Source organism: Chiloscyllium plagiosum, unplaced genomic scaffold, assembly GCF_037043375.1.
Source record: "Chiloscyllium plagiosum isolate Xiang-an unplaced genomic scaffold, Cpla_swu_hap1 HiC_scaffold_19, whole genome shotgun sequence".
Taxonomy (NCBI): Eukaryota; Metazoa; Chordata; class Chondrichthyes; order Orectolobiformes; family Hemiscylliidae; genus Chiloscyllium; species Chiloscyllium plagiosum.
The window spans coordinates 73787273-73814750 of NW_028270157.1; the positions used below are offsets into that span (position 1 = coordinate 73787273).

The 27478-nt window shown below is 49.3% G+C and overlaps 1 protein-coding gene across 6 annotated transcripts in view; it reads right to left on the reverse strand.

Annotated features, from left to right (window-relative positions):
- LOC122562959 (F-actin-monooxygenase MICAL3-like) overlaps positions 1 to 27478 on the reverse strand; it is a 587087-nt gene that overhangs the window by 441542 nt on the left and 118067 nt on the right. For all 6 annotated transcript variants that reach the window (XM_087997541.1, XM_087997540.1, XM_087997538.1 and 3 more), the window contains exons 3-4: positions 7681 to 8019; positions 5564 to 5771 (exon numbers count right to left, since the gene is read on the reverse strand). In XM_087997541.1, the coding sequence (XP_087853667.1) occupies positions 5564 to 5771; positions 7681 to 7944 (472 nt within the window). In that variant the 5' untranslated portion in view covers positions 7945 to 8019. The remainder of the gene's footprint in view (positions 1 to 5563; positions 5772 to 7680; positions 8020 to 27478) is intronic.

The following is a 27478-nucleotide window of genomic DNA, read 5'->3' on the forward strand; positions in this document are numbered from 1 at the left end:
GTAACCATTCAGTTCTTCCTTGTTCCCCATTGCTATTCCTCCAGCCTTACCTTCCAGTGGTCCAATGTCCACTCATGTCCCTCCCTTCCCTTTTAGCTGCTTAAAAAATCTTTTGCAAACTTCTTTAATATTACTAACTAGCTCTCTGTATTATTTCATCTTCTCTCCCTTATTGAGTTTTAGTTATTCTATTTTGGTTTTTCAAGGATTTCCGATCCTTGAGCTTCCCACTAATCTTCACCACATTGTATGCTTTTTCTTTTGCTTCTATGCTGTTCCTGGCTTCCCTTGTCAGCCAATGCTGCCTCATCACCACCGCCTCCCCCCCCAGGCAATGGTCCAGTGGTATTACTGCTAGGCTATTAAACCAGAGACCCAAAAAATAGTCTGGGAACCAAGGTTCGAATCTTGCCAAAGCAGATTTGAAATTAATAAAAATCTAGAACTGAGAGAATCATAGAAGTCTACAGTGAGGAATTAGGCCATTCAGCCCAGTGAATCCACACCAACTCTCCAAAGATCATCCCAACCAGACCCACCCTCTCCTCATAATCCTGCACTTCCCGTGACTAATCCACCTAACCTGCGCACCTTTGGACTGTAGGAGGAAACCCACGCAGACCCAGGGAGCACATGCAGACAGTCACCCAAGGATGGAATTGAATCCAGATCCCTGGTGCTGTAAGGCAACACTGTTAACCACTGAGCCACTGTGCCACCCAAATCCATTGTCAATTGTCAGGAAAAACCCATCCAGTTCACGAATGTCCTTTAGGGAAGGAAATTGCCATCCTTACCTGGTCTGGACCCCATGTGACTCCAGACCAACAACAAAGTTGTTAACTGTTAAACTGCCCTCTCGATAATTAGGGAAGCCCAATGAAATGCTGGCCTAACTCATGCCCAGCAAATGAATAAGAAAAAAGCAAGTTTCTTCTTCCTTTGGTTGAGTTTTTGCTGTGTCTCCGGAATTATTCCCAGAAACTCCTGCCATTGCTCCACCGTCTTCCCTGCCCAGCTCCCCTCCCTACTAACTCCCTCATGTCTTCGTAGTTACGTTTACTCCATTGTAATACTGTTAGACTGATTTCAGCTTGTCCCTCTCAAAATGTAGAGTGAATTCTATCATATTATGGCCGCTGCCCCTTGTCGTTCTTTTTGCTCCCTAATCAAGTCTACCTCAATACACATCATCAAATCCAGAACTGCCTGTTACTACAAGCTGCTCGAAAAATTATCGTGTAGACATTCCACAAATTACCTTTCTTGAGATCCACTACCAACCTGATCTTCCTAATCCACCTGCATATTGCAATCCACCCATGATTACTGTGATTGTGCCTTTCTTACAGACCTTCACTATCTCCTGATTTTCCTCACCACAACCTGATGAAGGGTGACACGGTGACTCAGTGGTTAGCACTGCTACCTCATAGCGCCAGAGACCCAGGTTCGATTCCAGCCTTGGGTGACTGTGTGGAGTTTGCACATTCTCCCTGTGTCTGCGTGGGTTTCCTCCGGGTGCTCTGGTTTCCTCCCACAATCCAAAGATGTGCCAGCCAGGTGAATTGGTTATGCCAAATTGCCCGTAGTGTTAGGTGCATTAGTCACAGGAAAATGGGTCTGGATGGGTTACTCTTCGGAGGGTCGGTGTGGACTTGTTGGGCCGAAGGGCCTGTTTCCACACTGTAGGAAATCTAATCTAATCTAAATCTGAACAACCTGATTACAGCTATGAGACCTGTACACAACTCCAACCGGGGTGTTTTTTCCTTTGTGGTTCTTCAACTTTACCTACACAGATTCTATACCTTCTGGCTCTATACGACTTCTTGCTATCGATTTAATGAATTTCTTAAGAATAAGCCAACCCTATCTATCCCCCTCTAACTATTTGTCTTACCTTTCAATACAAAGTGGATCCCAGAATATTTACTTCTCAGCCTTGATCCCCCTGTCGCCATGTCTCTGTGATACCCATATCATAACCACCAATTTCAATCTGCACTACAAGCTCATTTGGAGAAAGTGAGGATTGTAGATGCTGGAGATCAATCGAAAAGTGTGGTGCTGGAAAAGCACAGGCAGCATCCGAGGAGCAGGAGAATCGACATTTCGGGCATAAGCCCTTCATCAGGAATGTCACCTGGTTATATGATTCACCAGGAGATTGGTCACAGCGTGTTTCAGGTGGAGTCTGTCCCATCAGAACAACTGCCTCCTTCCCTGGTACTGATGCCAATGCTCCATGAATTCAAACTCATTTCTCCCACACTGAACATCGAGCCAGCACCTACCTCTTTAATCTCACTGACCTTTTCCTATTTTTGTTTGTGGTTCATGTAATGGACCCAAAGATTATTATGTTTTTAGTTCTGCTTTTTAGTTTAGCCCCTAGCCCCTCAGCAGAACCTCTTTCCTCTTTATACCGATATCGTTGGTACCTATGTGGACCATGACAATTGGATCTTTCCCCTCCCATTCCAAGTTCCGATACAGCCCAGATGAGATATCCTGAAGCCAGGCACTAGGCAGGCATCATAGCCTTCAGAACTCTCAATCCTGACCATAGGGCACAGTGTCTACTCCCATTAGAACATAGAATAGAAAAGTACAGCACAGAACAGGCCCTTTGGCCCACGATGTTGTGCCGAGGTTTAATCCTAATGTAAAACATAGTAACCTAACCTACACACCCCTCAACTCACTGCCATCCATGTGCATGTCCAGCAGTCGCTTAAATGTCCCCAAAGACTCTGCTTCCACCACCACCGCTGGCAACGCATTCCATGTATTCACAACTCTCTGCGCAAAGAACCTACCTCTGATGTCTCCTTTATACCTTCCTCCTAATATCTTCAAATTATGACTCCTCGTACCAGTTAATCCTGCCCTGGGGAAAATTCTCTGGCTATCTACTCCATCTATTCCACTCATTATCTTGTATATTTCGATCAGGTCACCTCTCTTCCTCATTCTCTCCAGAGAGAAAAGTCCAAGCTTTTACAACCTTTCTTCATAAGGCAAGCCTCCCCAGTCCAGACAGCATCCTTCTTTGCACCCTCTCCAAAGCCTCTGTATCTTTCCTATAGTAGGGCGACCAGAACTGGACACAATGTTCCAAGTGTGGTATCACCAGGGACTTGTAGAGCTGCAGCAAAACCTCGCAGCTCTCAAACTCGATCCCCCTGTTAATGAAAGCCAACACACCATATGCTTTCTTAACAACCCTATCCACTTGGGTGGCACCTTTGAGGGATCTATGTACGTGCACACCCAGGTCCCTCTGTTCCTCCACTCTGCCAAGAATCCTGTCTTTAATCCTATATACTATTTCCAATTGAAACCTCTCCTCCTCCCTCCTGAATGACTCCCTGTACAGCAGTGCTCAGGTCAGTTTGCTCATCCTCCCTACAGCCTCCACTCTCATCCACACAGGAAGCAAGAATCTCAAACATATTTGACAAGCTCAAGGGCTGCGACTGCTTCAGCACAACCTCCTGGGACCCTTTAACTGTCTCACTTGTACTTATATCCTCCTCTTCCTGAACTCTGACTAAATTTGATATACTTAATCTGAGGGGTATGACTGTCACCTGAAACACAGCATTCAGGAGATAGGGATTCAGGGGGAGAGATGGTGAAGACAGATACACGGGGCAGGGGGGAGATGGGAAAATAGGGATACAGGGGAGAAATTCAAAGACTCAGAGCACCGAAAAGGTCCTTCGGCCCATCGTGTCTGCACTGACATAACTACCACTAAAAGTGCGCTCGTCCCAATTTCCCATGTGTCCCATATCCTTGAATGTCATGATATTTCAAGTACTCATACAAATATTGTTTCAATATTGTAAGGCTTATAGCCTCCACTATTTTCTCAGGCAGTACATTCCAGATTCCCATCACCCTCTGAGCGAAAACCTTTTTTTCCCCAAATCTCCTGCCCCTTCCTCTAAAACTATGCCCTCTCGTGCTTGATCCCTCAACAGTTCCTCTTTGTTCACCTGTCCATACCCCTCATAATCTTATATACCTCGACCATGTCTCCCCTCTGCTTTCTGTGCCCTAAAGAAAACAATCCAAGCCTATCTAGTCTCTCCTTTAGCTCAACTTCTCCATCCCAGGCAACGCCCTGGTGAACCTCCTCTGTAGCTCCCTTCAGTGCTATCATATCCTTCCTGAGGTGACCAGAACTGCACACAATATGCCGGCCATGGCCTAACCAACACTTTGTACATTACCTCCTTGATTTTTGCCATGACTGATGAAAATGTCCTATATGTGTTGTTAACTATCCTATTCACATGCTCTGCTGACTTCAGGGATCTGAGAATAATTAGCCCAGATCTCTCTATTCCTCTAAGCTACCAATTATCCTGCCATTCGTTAAATACTCCCTCATCATGTTTTTTCTTACAAAATGCATCACCTCCCAATTATCAGGTCACTGGTCTGTCCATCTGACCAACCCATCTATATCTTACTGTAACCCTCAGCCATCTTGTTTGCTATGAACCACTCTACCAATCTTGGGGTCAGCTGCAAATTTGCTTAACATTCCCCCTACATTTTCATCTATCATTTAAGTATATAATAAATAATAAAGGCCCCAGTACTAATCCTTGTGGTACACTACTGGCCTTCAGTCACTCAAACAGCCTTCTACCTCTACCCTTTGTGCCTCATTATTAATTCGTAATGCAGAGCTTACGCCCGAAACGTCGATTCTCCTGCTCCTTGGATTCTGCCTGACCTGCTGCGCTTTTCCAGCACCACACTCTTGACTCCTATTCCTGAAGAAGGGCTTATGCCCGAAACGTCAATTCTCCTGCTCCTTGGATGCTGCCTGACCTGCTGCGCTTTTCCAGCAACACATTTTCAGTTCCTATTACTAAGCCCATTTCTGATCCATCTTGCCAAGTTTCCCACAATTCCATGGGCTTTAACCTTCTTGATCAGCCTCCCACTTGGGACTTTGTCAAAAGTTTTGCTAAAATTCATATAAACTACATTAACTAAATTCTAACAAACTTGCTAGGCTTGACCTCCAACTGACAAAGCCATGCTGACTATCCCTAATTTACTCATGCCTTTCTAAGTGGACAATAATTCGCTTATCCAGAACTTTCTCCAATAGTTTCTCTACCACTGACAAGAGACACGCGAGTCTGAGATTTTCTGGTACATCTTTACCACCCCTCTTAAAGGTGTGGGGGGCGCGGGGGTTGGGGAACAGGGAGACAGGGCTGCAGAGAGAGAGATGGGGAAGATGGGCATACAAGGAGGTGAGACAGGAATGACAAGGATGGAGAGGGTAAATCGGGAAAATTGAATTGGGAAGAGAGCTGGAGAGTTGAGGAGAGGGTTGATGAGAGTCAGGAAGAAACAGTATGTGCTAGTCAGAGATGGAGAGTTACATAGAGGATTCAGGAGAAACAGGCAGATTCTGGGAACAAGAGTGACTGTCTGGAGGTCAATGGGAACTGACTAATTCCAGTGGGTCAGTTTGCTCCAGGGTAAGTATAACGTCAGCATGATGGATAGGAAGCTGGTAACTCACTGATATGATCAATAGCTCCTGCACAGAACTTCCCATAGATTTTCTTTGCTCCCAGGTTGCGCAGATCCTGAATAGTGTACGGCCACAAGTGTAAGACATTGTTTCTAGAGAAGGTGTCCCGTTTCTCTACGATGATGGTTTTGGCTCCGAGGAACGCTAGCTCAATGGCCGTACGCAGGCCACAAGGACCAGCCCCGATCACGAGACACTGCAGGTTGAAGGACAGAAACTGCAGTTAATAGGGTGAATCAAGTCAGACAAGTCAGACAATATCACATGGTGTTGGGCAGCTGCTGAGGCACAATGGTGCTCAGTCAGGCAGTGAGGAATGGTTAACAAGCAAGTCCTGCATCATCCTTCAGAAAGCACAGAATGTAGCTTCACCCATTCACAAGGACTCTGCCTCCTCACTCTCTGCACCCACACACTCTTACATCCTTTCATATCCCACACCCTGATGCCACTCTTCATCTCACTTTAATCTATAATCCCGTCTAATCCCACTCTCTTCCCGATCCTTTAATATCCCATACTGCCCCTGCACTGTTTATTATCCCCCAGTCTCGACCCACTCCCTCCCGTACTGTTTATTATCCCCCAGTCTAATCCCACTCTGTCCCCACACTGTTTATTATCCCCCAGTCTAATCCCACTCTGTCCCCACACTGTTTATTATTCCCCAGTCTAATCCCACTCTGTCCCCACACTGTTTATTATCCCCCAGTCTAATCCCACTCTGTCCCCATACTGTTTATTATCCCCCAGTCTAATCCCACTCTGTCCCCATACTGTTTATTATCCCCCAGTCTCAACCCACTCCCTCCCCTATCCTTTAATATCCCACCCTCCTCTTGCACTGTTTATTACCTGCCAGTCGATTTCCACTCTCTCCCCCATCCTTTAATATCCCACCATCACCCCCAACACTGTTTATTATCGAGTTTTGAGAAGATTTGTAGCTCAGGTTAAGGTTTCGGATGTACATTTGCTTGTTGAGCTGGAAGGTTTGTTTTCAGACATTTCATCACCATACTAGGTAACATCATCAGTGAGTCTCCAGTGAAACACTGGTGGTGCAGTCAGTCTTCTATTTGTGTGTTTAGGTTTCCTTGGGTTGATGATGCCATTTCCTATGGTGACATCATTTCCTGTGGTGATGTCATTTCCTGATCTTTTTCTCAGCGGATGGTAAATGGGATCCAAGTCAATGTGTTTGTTTATAGAGTTCCGGTTGGAGTGCCATGCTTCTAGGGATTCTTGTGTGTGTCTCTGTTTGGCTTGTCCTAGGATGAATGTGTTGTCCCAGTCGAAGTGGTGTCCTTCCTCATCTGTATGTGAGGATACCATCAGAGTGAGTCATGTCTTTTTGCGGCTAGTTGATGTTCATGTATCGCGGTGGCTAGTTTTCTGCCCATTTGCCCAATGTAGCCACCAGGATACATGAACTTCAACTAGCCACAAAACGACATGACTCACTCTGACTGGTATCCTTACATACAGATGAGGAAGGACACCACTTCGACTGGGACAACACATCCATCCTAGGACAAGCCAAACAGAGACACGCATGAGAATTCCTAGAAGCATGGCACTCCAACCAGAACTCTATCAACAAACACAATGACTTAGATCCCATTTACCATCCACTGAGAAAAAGAACAAGAAAAGTGTCACCACAGGAAATAACATCACCAATCCAAGGAAACCTAAACATAAATAAAAAGCAGGCCATACCACCAGTGTTTCACTGGAGACTCACTGATGATGTTACCTAGTATGGTGATGAAACATCTGAAAACGAACCTTCCAGCTCAGCGAGCTATCCTACATCCAGAACAGTTTACTATCCCCCAATCTACTCCCACTGTCTCGCCCATACTTTAATATCCCACCCTCCTCCCAGATTGTTTACTATCCCCAAGTTTAATCGCACTCCCCTAACCTGTATGCACTCCTGACTGACTGGCCTACAGAGTTCAGTGGATTTGTGTTTTTTCTCGAGGAGGTGGACAGGGGTTACAGACTATTAAAAAAGAAGCACAGATTTGCCATTAATTATTGCTCCTTCAAAGAGCCAGTAAGGGCACAAGAGGTGGTCTGGGAAACTCCAGTTTTACCTTTGTATTAGCACAGGCTGTGTTCTTCTTGTAATCCTTGTGACTTCCTCGTTTGTCCAGTTTTGAAAAAAGTGCTTTTGCTTTCCAGTAGTTGAGTTTGGATTTCAGCTTGGGGTAAAAGTTGGGGAAGTCGATATTGGTGATGGCCAGAATCTCACAGAGCTCCTGAAAACCTTTGAATGTGCCTTTGCAGGTTGTGGCCTGGATGAAGTTATCAAACAGCAAGTGCGATTGCTCAATTTTGGACTTCTCTCCATCCCCCATGTTGCAAAAGTCCCAAAACGCAGGCTTGGATCAGTTATTGCCCTTTTTCAGCTGACAGTCTCACTCATTCTGGCCCTTTAGGAAAGACAATAAGATAAATAATTAATCTGGATCAGGACATGCTGAGTGCAGTGTCCCTCAAACAAGCCATCATCAGATTCAACAACTTGCTGTCAATTACGACATGGGCAGTAGAGCTTTGGATAACCTCCAGGTCATGGCAGGGAAGATGCTGGGACACCACCAGAACTATGTTGAAATGGTCCGATTCAGAGGTAATACTGGCATGAAGGAGTCTCAATATCAGATTAACTGAAATTGGCGTTATGGAAGTAGAAACAGGCAGCATCTGTGATGAGATGGATGTAAGCTCAGCAGGTGGCTGGTGTAAGGAGTTTAGAGTAGTAACTGAAAATTATGGCTTTGGTTTTCCCTAATATTTAATTTGGAGCATCTGATTGCTCATCAACACAGGATGTCAGATCAGCAACCTGATACCTTTCATAACATTGGAGTTTCTGGAGATGTGGTGGGGGGGGGGGATTTGGGTGTCACCCCCCACTCAGTTGAGATATTTGTGGTTCATTGCGTGGAAATGATGGTCATGAACTGGAGATTTACTTGAATTTATTTCAAGAGACGCTTACTGAGATAGTGTATTTGAGATAGGCTTGGAATATTCACATTGTAAATACGTGCAAGTCTGAAGAAAGATGGGTCCCATTCCAGATGCAGCTTTCCTTGCTGCCAGATTATAAGAATTGAAACATGATCGAACATGAACTGAATTTTCAGAGCAAGCACTCACCTATGGGAAGAATGGTCAGCACTTTACAGGGGGCAGATTACATCACTTCATCCACACACCCACTGACCAAGTTAAAAATTATGAAGCTGCCTTTAAAAGCAGTTAACAGTTCACTTAAAAACAGAGGAAGGACGGCGTGTGGTCCGTCCTTATCCAATCCCATGAGGACCAGGCCACGGTTGCCAGGAAACTGTAGGCTGGCCACCCACTTCATTTTACATCCTCTCACCTGCTTTCAAATACAAATGCTGGGTTTATGTGAAATTCACCTCGTGAGTACAGGTGAACACTCAGCAGACATCCTTCACATGACACTATGACAAGGCAATGGTAAAGACAGCCAGCCACCATACTTTCTTTAATTACCGGAACTCATTTCCATCGGGAGCAAAGAGTCCAGCAATAAACCCTCAGATTGTACTCACGAGTGTAGAGAGAGCTTTACTCTGTATCTAGCCCAAAGCTGTACCTGGCCTGGAAGTTTTTGTTAGGGACATGTCGTGGGAGCTTTACTCTGTATCGAACCACGTGCTGCTGTCCCTGTCCTGGGTGTTGACAGGGACAACACAGAAGGAGATTTAAAAGTTTACAAGAGCAGTGGGTGTTGTATTTGCTCTGGCACTGTTTCATAGGGGCAGAACAAAGGGAACTTTACTCTGTATCTAACCTTGTGCTGTACTTGCCCGAGGAGTGTTTGGTGGGGATAGTATCATGGGAGCTTTGTTTGCAACTTAAAGAGTAGTGGGCGCATTCCTTTCAATTTAAACGACTAGAATAAGACTTACTCTGTATCTAACCCTGTGCTGTCCCTGTCTTGAGGAATGTTCGATAGGGACAGTGTCCATGAGTTATCCTTTCACATTAGGGGAAGGGTGAGTGAGAGAGTGAAGTTTGGTGAGAGGTGAGAGATAGGAGAGGGGTAGGGAGGAGACTGTAGAGGGGTGAGAGGGAGATGGATCTGGGGATGTGTGGGAGAGGGGAAAGTGTATGGGCAAGGGGTCTAAATGTAGCAGAGGAATCTAGTGTGGAGGTTGGTTTGGGGCAAGAGTGTGAAGAGGGTGATGGGAAGTCGAGGGGTGAGGGGCAAGAGTGTTGAGAGGGGATGTTGTGGGGGGGAAGGCTGAGTAATTTCAGGGTGCGTTGTTCCCCTCCTCCTAATCTTTTCCAGGACCTGAGGATGATGGTTGAGAGGAGTGAGGGTGTTGTGAGGGGTGGGGTTGGGGGAAGGGATGTTGTGAGGGGAGAGGTTGGGGGAAGGGGTGTTGTGAGGGGTGGGGTTGGGGGAGGGGGTGTTGTGAGGGGTGGGGGGTGGGTTTGGGGGAAGGGGTATTGTGAGGGGTGGGGTTGGGGGAAGGGGTGTTGTGAGGGGTAGGGTTGGGGGAAGGGGTGTTGTGAGGGGAGGGGCTGTTGTGAGGGGACAGGGTTTCGGAGGGGGTGATTTTAGGGAGGGGTGAGTATCTTCAGAGTGGGCTGTTCTCCTCCTGGTCTTGTCTGGGCCTGAATAAACGATTCCCATAAATCACTGCCTGGAGCGTGCTCTGAGAGAGTGCACTGGGTCAGCACCAGGAGCGACCCTGGGGTGTAACGTACACCTCGGGTGGGGAGGGATCGCTCTGTTATCATGCGTGAACAGCACCTACCCTCCTGTCCCACAGTGACCCCCTCTCAGGCTGATCCACCTCAGATTCAGCCTCATCCCTCACAGAACACATTGCCAGCGTAAATGCCACCCTCAGAACCACCCTGACTCATAACCCTCCCTTTCAGAGTGACTCCTCCCCCATAGAGTGCCTTCACCCCTCAGAGAACCTATCCCCGCGATGACAGTTCACCCCCAACATGAAGCCCCTCAGAGTAACTTCTCCTCGCCTGCTCCTCCCTCTTACCCTGAGAGCAGAGTCTGTTTGTAACAATGACCCTTTGGTCCCGGGCTCTGTTGAACAGCCTGGAGGTGCCATGTTCATTCAGTGGTGACAGCTCACATCTTCAACTGTCTCCCTCCTGACTCCTTCCATTACCCACTCTTATTCCCTCCTTCACTCTCCCTCTCTTATACTCCGTCCCTCTCTCCCAGCTTCTTGTTCATTCCCTCCCTTATTCTCTCCATTCTTCAACCTACTCCTCCAGTTCATCAGCCTCTGACTATCTCCCTCATCCACTCCTCCTCCATTTTCCATTCCTCACCCTCCAACCCTCCCCTCGCCTTACCTGACCTGCCTTCTCTCACCCACACACTTACCCTCTGTCCCTTGCTTCCTCTGTGCTTCACCTTCCCCCACTGCCCCAGTCTCCCTATTGCTTTACCCACTGGCCTCTTGCCAGCTCCTGGATATGTTTACTAATTGGAGCTGAGATCACACAATAGGGGAAATAGGCTGTTGATTTATTTGTTGTTGCGTTGCCATAGTCTTGCCAGACAATAGGGGCTGCTCTCTCACTAGAGAGAAGGGACTGGTGGTGATTTAACCCGAGGGCATTCCCACCTCAGGCCAGGAAACAGGTTGAGAAGGAGAGTCCTTCATGATAACCCCAAACCGGTGATGGGAATTGAACCACGCTGTTGGCATTACGCTGCTCTATAAACCAACGATCCAGCCAACTGAGCTAAATCAATTCCCCTTCGAGTTATAATTGATTGGTTTAAATTGCTGCTTCACAATGTCGAACTAACCCTATTGTTACTGTTCACCCCAAGTACTGCGAGAGCCATATGCACATCAGCCTCACTTTAACAAACTCAATCTCAATCCTTCAGACTCATAGAATCAAAAACAAAGCTAATGCATAAACAGATGCACTCTTCCAAAATCAACATGATTTGGAGTTGGCAGCCAGTGCTTTGTCGAGGCTGTTCTATAACAGAACAAGACCAACCCTGCACTACCAAGCTCAGTTTCAAGTTTTTAATTGTTGTTGTCATCAGAACAGTCAATCCTTTTGACCAGCAGACTGTGCCCTATCCTGTCAACAAGTTGCTTTCACCACATTTAGAAATTCAATAAAAGTAGAGCAACAACTGATCAAATGGGTATTCCCTCAGGACTTAGCAGGCAGGAACAGCTGGCAAATTGCAATAGCACCACACGCATGGACCCTTCCCCACATCAAAACAGCAACTCTCTCTCCGTGGCCAGCTCAGAATGAAAGATCAACACCAACAAAGACACTCTGCTGGATTGAGACAGAACAGTGCCTGGTAGCAGAGCCTATTACAAATCAAGAGGATTAGACAGCATTTCAAAAACGACCCATGAATCAGCATAAAAATGCTTGCTAAAACCTAAACTTTAATCTGTGTGCCATATGTGTTTGAGACATTTCATATAAAATGAAGAATTAAAATGTGACAAAACCCCTCTTACTGTTGGTACCAGCGAAGGTTCACTCCTCAAATCAGACTCAGCATGTTCTGTCTGACCACAGCAACTCCAAAACCCTACCCAAACTTAACGGAACATTCAAACTGCCCAGATAAAGTGTGCTAAAGTGCGCTTATCGTGGAGGTTTCTTGTCCAAATTTGTTTAGTGCAGCCCTCTTGTGGTGCAGTGGTAGTGTCACTTCCCCTAGACCGTGAGGCCCAGGCTCAACATCCCCCATTCCACAGGCATGGAATAACATTTCGGAACAGCTGGTGAGAAAAACAGGTGAAGTAATAAAAAATTAAAGTGTGCCCAACATACTGACGGGGGCAGTACAATCAGGAAGGTGTTTTGTCGCATGGGCGGTTGTAGAGGGTTATACACATCCCCACACAGACACAAACAAATCCCCACACATATACATCCCCACACATACACATCCACGCACATACACATATAAATCCCCACACATTGACATTCTCACACATACACATATACATCCCCACACATACACATCACCACCCGCACACATATGCATCCCCACACATGTACATACCCACACGTACACATCCACATCCCCACACATACACATCCCCACACATACACATCCCCATTCCCACACATACACATCCCCATTCCCACACATACACATCCCCATTCCCACACATCCCCACAGGTACACATCCTCACACATACACATACACATCCCCATTCCCACACATATATATATACACATCCACATCCCCACACATACACATCCACATCCCCACACATACACATCCCCATCCCCACACATGCAATCCTCACACATACACATCCCCATACATACACATCCCCATCCCCACACATACACATCCCCATCCCAACACATACACATCCCCATCCCAACACATACACACCCCTATCCCCACACATACACATACACATCCCCACACATACACATACACATCCCCACACATACACATACACATCCCCACACATACACATCCTCATCCCCACACACATCCATATCCCCACACACATCCATATCCCCACACATACACATTCCCATCCCCACACATACACACCCCTATCCCCACACATACACATCCCCACACATACACATCCCCACACATACACATCCCCATCCCCACACACACATCCATATCCCCACACACACACATCCCCATCCCCACACACACACACCCATATCCCCACACACACACACCCATATCCCCACACATACACATCCCCACACATACACATCCCCACACATACACATCCCCACCCCAACACATCCCTATCCCCACACATACACATCCCATCCCCACACATACACATCCCCACCCCAACACATCCCCATCCCCACACATACACATTCCCACACATACACATTCCCACACATACACATCCCCACACATACACATACACATCCCCATCCCCACATACACATCCCCATCCCAACACACACAAATCCCCTCACACACACATAGACACACATACACATAGCCACACACACACATCCGGATCCCCACACACACACATCCCCACACACACATCCCCATCCCCACATACACATACACACACATACACATCCCCATCCCCACACACACATCCCCATCCACACACACACACACCCCCATCCCCACACACACACATTTATATCCCCACACACATCCATATCCCACACACACCCATATCCCCATCCCCACACACACATCCCCATCCCCATCCCCACACACACACACATCCCCATCCCCACACACACACACATCCCCATCCCCACACACACACACATCCCCATCCCCACACACACACATCCCCATCCCCACACACATCCATATCCCCATCCCCACACACACACATCCCCACACACATCCATATCCCCATCCCCACACACACACATCCCCATCCCCACACACACACACATCCCCATCCCCACACACACACATATCCCCATCCCCACACACACACATATCCCCATCCCCACACACATCCATATCCCCATCCCCACACACATCCATATCCCCACATCCCCACACATCCCCACCCCCACACATACAAATACGCATCCCCACTCATACGCATCCCCACACACACAATCCCCATCCCCACACACACACATCCCCATCCCCACACACACACATAGCCACACATACATCCCTATCCTCACACATACACATCCCGGTCCCAACACATACACATCCCCACACATACACATCCCCATCCCCACACACACATCCCCATCCCCAGACACACATCCCCATTCCCAGACACACACATAGCCTCACATACACATAGCCTCACATACACATAGCCACACATACACATCCCCACACATACACATACACATCCCCACACATACACATACACATCCCCACCCCCACACACACATCCCCATCCCCACACACACATCCATATCCCCACACACACATCCCCACACAAACATCCCCACATCCACATCCCCACACACACACATCCCCACACACACATCCCCATTCCCACACACACATCCCCATCCCCACACACACATCCCCATCCCCACACACACATCCCCATCCCCACACACACATCCCCATCCTCACACATACACATCCCTGTCCCAACACATACCCATCCCCGTCCCAACACATACCCATCCCCGTCCCAACACATACCCATCCCCGTCCCTACGCATACCCATCCCCATCCCCACACAGACACATACACATCCCCACACAAACACACATCCCCACACATTCACATCCTCACGCATACACATACATCGTCACACATACATCCCCATCCCCACACATACACATATACATCCCCACACGTACACATCCTCACACATACACATCCCCACCCCCCATACATACACATCCGCACACATACACATCCCCATCTCCTTATACACATCCCCACACATACACATACGCATCCCCACACACATCCCCATCCCCACACACACACATCCCCACACATATACATCCCCACCCATCATACATACACATCCGCACACATACACATCCCCATCATCACACATACGCATCTCCACATATACACATCCTCACACATACACATATACATCCCCACACACACATCCCCACACACACATCCCCACACACACCCATCTCCATCCCCACACACACATTTCCATCCCCACATACACATCCCACACATACATATCCCCGCACATACACATCCCCACGTATACACATACACATCCCCACACATACACGTCCCCACAGATCACCATCCCCACACTTGCACATCTCCACACATGCACATCCCCATCCCCAGCCATACACATCCCCACACAAACACATACAGATCCCCGCACATACACATACACATCCCCACACATACACATCCCCATCCCCACACACACATCCCCATCCCCCCACACACACATCCCCATCCCCCCACACATCCGTATCCCCACACACATCCGTATCCCCACACACACACACATATCCCCATCCGCACACACACACACACCCATCCCCACACACACACACACCCATCCCCACACACACACACATCCCCATCCCCACACACACACATCCCCATCCCCACACACACACGTCCCCATCCCCACACACATCCATATCCCCATCCCCACACACACACATCCATATCCCCATCCCCACACACACACATCCATATCCCCATCCCCACACACACACATCCATATCCCCATCCCCACACACACACATCCATACCCCCACACACACATCCATACCCCCACACACACACACCCATATCCCCACATCCCCACTCGTCCATATGCATCCCCACACATACACATACGCATCCCCACTCATTCACATACGCATCCCCACACACACACATACGCATCCCACACACACACACATACGCATCCCCACATACACACATCCCATCCCCACACACACACATCCCATCCCCACACACACACATCCCATCCCCATCATCACACATACACATCCCCACACACACACATCCCCACACACACACATCCCCATCCCCACATATACACAAAGCCACACATACATCCACATCCCAACACATACACATCCCCACCCCCCCATACATACACATACACATTCACACACATACACATCCCCATCATCACACATACGCATCTCCACATATACACACCTCACATATACACATACACATCCCCACACATACACATACGCATCCCCACACACACACCCATCTCCATCCCCACACACACATCCCCATCCCCACACACACACACACATCCATCTCTCCACACACACATTCCCACACACACACATCCCCACATCCCCATCCCCACACATCCCCATACGCATCCCCACACACACACATCCCAATCCCCACACACACATCCCCATCCCCACACAAACACATAGCCACACATACATCCCCATCCCAACACATACACATCCCCACACATACACATCCCTGTCCCAACACATACATATCCCCGTCCCAACACATACCCATCCCCGTCCCCACACATACCCATCCCCGTCCCCACACAGACACATACACATCCCCACACAGACACATACACATCCCTACACAGACACATACACAGCCCCATCCCCACACACACATCCCCATCCCCACACATACACATCCCCGTCCCAACACATACACATCCCCGTCCCAACACATACCCATCCCCGTCCCAACACATACCCATCCCCGTCCCCACACAGACACATACACATCCCCACACAGACACATACACATCCCCGTCCCCACACACACACATCCCCACACATTCACATCCTCACGCATACACATACATCGTCACACATACTCACACATACACATCCCCACACATACACATATACATCCCCACACATACACATCCCCACCCCCCATACATACACATACACATCCGCACACATACACATCCCCACACACACATACGCATCCCCACACATACACATACGCATCCTCACACACACACCCATCTCCATCCCCACACACACATCCCCATCCCCACACACACATCCCCGCGCATACACATCCCCGCGCATACACATCCCCACACATACATACAGATCCCCACGCATACACATACACATCCCCACACAAACACATCCCCACACATACACATCCCTATCCTCACACATACACATCCCTGTCCCAACATACACATCCCCGTCCCAACACATACACATCCCCGTCCCAACACATACACATCCCCGTCTCCACACAAACACATACACATCCCCACACAGACACATACACATCCCCATCCCCACACACATCCCCATCCCCACACACACACATCCCCACACATTCACATCCTCACGCATACACATCCCCATATATACACATACACATCCCCACACATATGCATCTCCACATATACACATCCCCACACACACACATCCCCACACACACACATCCCCACACACACACACATATGCATCCCCACACACACCCATCTCCATCCCCACACACACATCCCCATCCCCGCGCATACACATCCCCACGTATACACATACAGATCCCCACACATACACGTACACATCCCCACACATACACGTACACATCCCCATACATACACGTCCCCACAGATCACCATCCCCACACTTGCACATCTCCACACATGCACATCCCCATCCCCAGCCATACACATCCCCACACAAACACATACACATCCCCACACACACACATCCCCATCTACACACACACACATCCCCATCCCCACACACACATATCCCCACACACACACATATCCCCACACACACACACATCCCCATCCCCACACACACACATCCCCATCCCCATCCCCACCCACATCCATATCCCCATCCCCACCCACATCCATATCCCCACACACATCCATATCCCCACACACACACATCCATATCCCCACACACACACATCCATATCCCCCCACACACACATCCATATCCCCCCACACACACATCCATATCCCCACATCCCCACACATCCACATCCCCATACGCATCCCCACTCATACACATACGCATCCCCACACACACACATACGCATCCCCACACACACACATACGCATCCCCACACACACACATCCCCATCCCACACACACATAGCCACTCATACATCCCTATCCTCACATATACACATCCCGGTCCCAATGCATACACACCCCACACATACACATACACATCCCCACACATACACATAAACATCCCAATCCCCACATACACATCCCCATCCTCACACACACATCCCCATCCCCACACACACATCCCCATCCCCACACATACATCCACATCCCAACACATAGACATCCCCACACATACACATCCCTGTCCTCAAACATACACATCCCCATCCCCATCACAACACATACCCATCCCCGTCCCCACACAGACACATACACATCCCCATCCCCACACAAACACATCCTCACGCATACACATACATCGTCACACATACTCACACATATACATCCCCACACACACACATATACATCCCCACACATACACATCCTCACACATACACTTATACATCCCCACACACACATCCGCACACATACACATCCCCATCACACTTACGCATCTCCACATATACACATCCTCACACATACATACACAAATGCATCCCCACACATACACATACGCATCCCCACAACACACACCCATCCCTACACACACATCCCCATCCCCACACACACATCCCACACATACACATCCCCGCGCATACACATACAGATCCCCACGCATACACATACACATCCCCACACATACACATCCCCACACACGTACACATCCCCACACATACACGTACACATCCCCACACATACACGTACACATCCCCACACATACACGTCCCCACAAATCACCATCCCCACACTTGCACATTTACACACATGCACATCCCCATCCCCAGCCATACACATCCCCACACAAACACATACACATTCCCACCCATACACATACACATCCCCACACATACACATACACATCCGCACATATACACATCCCCACACATACATATACACATCCCCACAAATACACATCCCCTTCCCCACACATACACATCCCCGCACAAACACATACACATCCCCACACATACACATCCCCAGCCATATACATACACATCCCCACACATACACATCCACATCCTCACACATACACATCCCCATCCCCACACATACACATCCCCATCCCCACACATACACATCCCCATCCCTACACATACACACCCCCATCCCCATCCCCATCCCTACACATTCACATCCCCATCCCCAGCCATACACATCCCCACACATACACATCCCCACACATACACATCCACATCCTCACACATACACGTACACATCCCCACACATACACATCCCCATCCCCACACATACACATCCCCATTCCCACACATACACATCCCCATCCCTATCCCCACACATACACATAACCGCACATCCCCATCCCCGCACATACACATCCCCATCCCCGCACATACACATCCCCATCCCCGCACATACACATCCCCATCCCCGCACATACACATATACATCCCCACACAGACACATCCCCACACAGACACATCCCCATCCCCACACATATACATCCTCATCCCCACACATACACATCCCCGCGCATATGCATCTCCGCGCATACACATCCCTGCGCATACATCCCCATACCCGGAGGAAACCCACGCAGACACGGGGAGAACATGCAAACTCCACACAGTCAGTCGCCTGAGGCGGGAATTGAACCCGGGTCTCTGGCGCTGTGAGGCAGCAGTGCTAACCACTGTGCCACCGTGCCGCCCACATACACGTACACATCCCCACACATACACGTCCCCACAGATCACCATCCCCAAACATGCACATCTCCACACATGCACATCCCCATCCTCACACATACACATCCCCATCCCCACACAAACACGTACCCACACAAACACATACACATCCCCACACAAACACATACACATCCCCACACAAACACATACACATCCCCACACAAACACATACACATCCCCACACAAACACATACACATCCGCACATATACACATCCCCACACATACACATCCACAACCATACACATCCCCACACATACACATCCACATCCCCACACATACACATCCACATCCCCACACATACACATCCCCAGCCATACACATCCCCACGCATACACATACACATCCCTGCACATACACATACACATCCCCACATATACACATCCCTGCACATACACATACACATCCCCACATATACACATCCCCATCCCCAGCCATACACATCCCCAGCCATACACATCCCCACGCATATACATACACATCCCCGCACATACACATACACATCCCCACATATACACATCCCTGCACATACACATACACATCCCTGCACATACACATACACATCCCCACATATACACATCCCCATCCCCAGCCATACACATCCCCAGCCATACACATACACATCCCCGCACATATACATCCCCACACATACACATACACATCCCCACCATACACATCCCCCCGCATACACATGTACATCCCACACATACACATCCCCACACACACACACATCCCCACCATACACATCCCCACGCATACACATGTACATCCCCCACATACACATCCCCACGCATACACACACATCCCCACACATACACACACATCCCCACACATACACATCCCCATTCCCACATATACACGTACACATCCCCACACATACATGTCCCCACACAAACACGTCCCCATCTCCACACATTCCCATCCCCACACATACAGGTACACATCCCCACACATACACATCCCCACATATACACATCCCCATCCCCAGCCATACACATCCCCAGCCATACACATCCCCATCCCCACACAAACACATATACATCCCCGCACATACACATCCCCACGCATACACATACACATCCCCACGCATACACATCATACACAACCCCACGCATACACATCCACATCCCCCACATACACATCCCCACGCATACACATACACATCCCCACGCATACACATCCCCACGCATACACATGTACATCCCACACATACTTAACCCCACGCATACACACATATCCCCACACATACATACATCCCCACACATACACATCCCTATTCCCACACATACACGTACACGTCCCCACACATACACGTCCCCACACATACACGTCCCCATCCCCACACGTCCCCATCCCCACACAAATATGTACACATCCCCACACATACACATCCCCACGCATACACATGTACATCCCCCACATACACATCCGCACGCATACACATGTACATCCCCCACATACACATCCGCACGCATACACACACATCCCCACGCATACACACACATCCCCACACACACACATCCCCATTCCCACACTTACACGTACACGTCTCCACACATACACGTCCCCACACATACACGTCCCCATCCCTACACGTCCCCATCCCCACACATCCCCATCCCCACACAAATATGTACACATCCCCACACATACACATACTCATCCCCACGCATACACATACACATCCCCACGCATACGCATCCCCATGCATACACATGTACATCCCCCACATACACATCCCCATGCATACACATCCCCACGCATACACATACACATCCCCACGCATACACATGTACATCCCCACCATACACATCCCCACGCATACATATGTACATCCCCCACATACACATCCCCACGCATACACATGTACATCCCCCACATACACATCCCCACACATACACATGTACATCCCCCACATACACATCCCCACACATACACATGTACATCCCCCACATACACATCCCCACACATACACATCCCCATACATACACATCCACACGCATACACATCCCCACGCATACACATGTACATCCCCCACATACACATCCCCACACATACACATGTACATCCCCCACATATACACATGTACATCCCCCACATACACATCCCCACACATACACATCCACACGCATACACATCCCCACGCATACACATGTACATCCCCCACATACACATCCCCACGCATACACATGTACATCCCCCACATACATGTCCCCACACATACACACACATCCCCACACATACACATCCCCGTCCCCACACATACACATCCCTGTCCCCACACATACACATCCCCGTCCCCACACATACACATCCCCGTCCCCACACATACACATCCCCACACATACACGTTCCCATCCCCACACATCCCCATCTCCACAGATCCCTATCTCTACACATACAGATCCCCACACAAATATGTACACATCCCCACACATACACGTACACATCCCCACACATACACATCCACATCCCCACACATAGACGTACACGTCCCCACACATAGACGTACACGTCCCCACACACACACACGTCCCCACACGTACACGTCCTCACACATACACGTACACGTCCTCACACATACACGTACACGTCCTCACACATACACGTACACATCCTCACACATACACGTACACGTCCTCACACATACACGTACACATCCTCACACAAACACGTAAACTTCCCCACATATACACGTCCCCACACATCCCCATCTCCACACAAATATGTACACGTCCCCACACATACACATACACATCCCCACACATACACATCCCCATCCCCACATGTACACGTACACATCCCCACATGTACACGTACACATCCCCACACGTACACGTACACGTCCTCACACGTATACGTACACATCCCCCCACGTACACGTACACCTCCCCCCACGTACACGTCCCCATCCCCACACGTACACGTCCCCATCCCCACACGTCCCCAACCCCACACGTCCCCAACCCCACACAAATATGTACACATCCCCACACATACACGTACACATCCCCATCCCCACACACACGTCCCCACACATACATGTACACATCCCCACCTAAATATGTACACATCCTCACACATACACGTACACATCCTCACACATACACGTACACATCCTCACACATACTCATCCCCAGCCACACACATCCACATCCCCAGCCCCACACATACACATACACATCCCCACCCCCACACATCCACATACATCCCCACACATACACATCTCCATCCCCACACATACACATCCCCATCCCCACACATACACATCCCCATCCCCACACGTACACATCCCCACACATACATGTACACATCCCCACACATACATGTACACATCCCCACACATACATGTACACATCCCCACACATACATGTACACATCCCCACACATACATGTACACATCCTCACACATCCACGTACACATCCTCACACATCCACGTACACATCCTCACACATCCACGTACACATCCTCACACATCCACATCCCCAGCCCCACACATACACATTCCCAGCCCCACACATACACATTCCCAGCCCCACACATACACATTCCCAGCCCCACACATACACATCCCCATACCCACACATACACATCCCCACACAAATATGTACACATCCCCACACAAATATGTACACATCCCCACACATACACGTGCGCATCCTCACACATACACGTGCGCATCCTCACACATACACGTGCGCATCCTCACACATACACGTGCGCATCCTCACACATACGCATCCTCACACATACACGTACGCATCCTCACACATACGCATCCTCACACATACACGTACGCATCCTCACAAATACATGTACACATCCCCACACATACACGTACACATCCCCACACATACACGTACACATCCCCACACATACACATCCCCAGCCCCACACATACACATCCCCAGCCCCACACATCCACATCCCCAGCCCCACACATCCACATCCCCAGCCCCACACATACACATCCCCATCCCCACACAAATATGTACACATCCCCACACATACGCGTACGCATCCTCACACATACGCGTACGCATCCTCACACATACGCGTACGCATCCTCACACATACGCGTACGCATCCTCACACATACGCGTACGCATCCTCACACATACGCGTACGCATCCTCACACATACACGTACGCATCCTCACAAATACATGTGCACATCCTCACACATACACGTACACATCCCCACACATACACATCCCCATTCCCACACATACACATCTCCATCCCCACACATACACATCCCTATCCCCACACATACACATCCCCATCCCCACACATTCACGTACACATCCCCACACAAATATGTACACATCCTCACACATACACATCCTCACACACACACGTACACATCCTCACACATACACATCCCCATCCCCACACATCCACATCCCCACGCATTCCCAACCCCACACATCCACATCCCCAGCCCCACACATCCACATCCCCACACATACACATCCCCACTCCCACACATACACATCCCCACCCCCACACATAGACATACACATCGCCACACATACACATCCCCATCCCCACACATTTACATCCTCACACATACACATCCCCAACCCCACACATCCACATCCCCAGCCCCACACATCCACATCCCCAGCCCCACACAAATATGTACACATCCCCATACATACATGTACACATCCCCACACATACACGTACACATCCTCACACATACACGTACACATCCTCACACATACACGTACACATCCTCATACATACACGTACACATCCTCGCACATACACGTACACATCCTCACACATACACGTACACATCCTCATACATACACGTACACATCCTCACACATACACGTACACATCCTCACACATACACGTACACATCCTCATACATACACGTACACATCCTCGCACATACACGTACACATCCTCACACATACACGTACACATCCTCATACATACACGTACACATCCTCACACATACACGTACACATCCTCGCATGTACACATCCCCATCCACACACATCCACATCCCCAGTCCCACACATCCCCAGCCCCACGCATCCCCAACCCCACACATCCACATCCACAGCCCCACACAAACACATCCCCACATATTCACGTACACATCCCCACTCAAATATGTACACATCCTCACACATACACGTACACATCCTCACACATACACGTACACATCCTCACACATACACATCCCCATCCCCACACATACACATCCCCCATCCCCACACATCCACATCCCCAGCCCCACACATCCACATCCCCACACATACACATCCCCACTCCCACACATAGACATACACATCGCCACACATAGACATCCCCATCGCCACACATACACATCCCCATCGCCACACATACACATCCCCAGCCCCACACATGCACATCCCCATCCCCACACATACACATCCCCACATATACACGTACACATCCCCACACAAATACGTACACATCCTCACACATACACATCCCCATCCCAAAACATCCACATCCCCAGCCCCATACATACACATCCCCATCCCCACACATACACGTCCCCACACATACACGTACACGTCCTCACACATACACGTACACGTCCCAACACATACACGTCCCCACACGTACACGTCCCCATCCCCACACAAATATGTACACATCCCCACACATACACATCCCCACACATACACATCCCCACACATACACATCCCCGTCCCCACACATACAAGTACACATACCCACACATACACATACACATCCCCATCCCCACACATACACATCCCCATCCCCACACATACACGTACACGTCCGCACACATACACGTACACGTCCGCACACATCCCCATCCCCACACATCCCCATTTCCACACATACACATCCCCACACAAATATGTACACATCCTCACACATACACATACACATCCCCAGCCCCACACATCCACATCCCCAGCCCCACACATCCACATCCCCAGCCCCACACATCCACATCCCCACACATCCACATCCCCATCCCCACACATACACATCCCCACTCCCACACATACAAATCCCCACCCCCACACATAGACATACACATCGCCACACATACACATCCCCATCCCCACACATACACATCCCCATCCCCACACATTTACATCCTCACACATCCACATCCCCAGCCCCACACATCCACAGCCCCACACATACATGTACACATCCCCACACATACACGTACACATCCCCACACATACACGTACACATCCTCACACAAATATGTACACATCCTCACACATACACGTACACATCCTCACACATACACGCACACATCCTCACACATACATGTACACATCCTCACACATACACGTACACATCCTCACACATACACGTACACATCCCCACACATACACGTACACATCCCCACACATACACGTACACATCCCCACACATCCACATCCCCAGTCCCACACATACACATCCCCATCCTCTCACATACACATCCCCATCCCCACACATTTACATCCTCACACATACACGTACACATCCTCACACATACACGTACACATCCTCATACATACACGCACACATCCTCACACATACACGTACACAGCCTCACACATACACGTACACATCCTCACACATACACGTACACATCCTCACACGCACACATCCCCATCCCCACACATCCACATCCCCAGTCCCACACATACACATCCCCATCCTCTCACATACACATCCCCATCCCCACACATTTACATCCTCACACATACACATCCCCAGCCCCACACATCCACATCCCCACACAAACATGTACACATCCCCACACATACACGTACACATCCTCACACATACACGTACACATCCTCACACATACACGTACACATCCTCACACGCACACATCCCCATCCCCACACATCCACATCCCCAGTCCCACACATCCCCAGCCCCACGCATTCCCAACCCCACACATCCACAGCCCCACACATACACATCCCCACATATTCACGTACACATCCCCACACAAATATGTACACATCCTCACACATACACGTACACATCCTCACACATACACATCCCCATCCCACCACATCCACATCCCCAGCCCCACACATCCACATCCCCACACATACACATCCCCATCCCCATCCCCATCCCCACACATACACATCCCCACCCCCACACATAGACATACACATCGCCACACATAGACATCCCCATCGCCACACATACACATCCCCACACATACACATCTCCAGCCCCACACATACACATCCCCAGCCCCACACATACACATTCCCATCCCCACACATACACATTCCGATCCCCACACATACACATTCCCATCCCCACACATACACATCCCCAGCCCCACACATACACATCCCCAGCCCCATACATACACATCCCCTCCCCCACACATACACATCCCCATCCCCATACATACACACACATCCCCACACATACATATCCCCCACATACACATCCCCACATATACACATACACATCCCCACACATACACATCCTCACATATACACATACACATCCCCACACATACACATGCACATCCCCCCACATACACATCCCCACACATACACATCCTCACACATACACATCCCCACCCCCATACATACACATCCGCACACATACACATCCCCCTC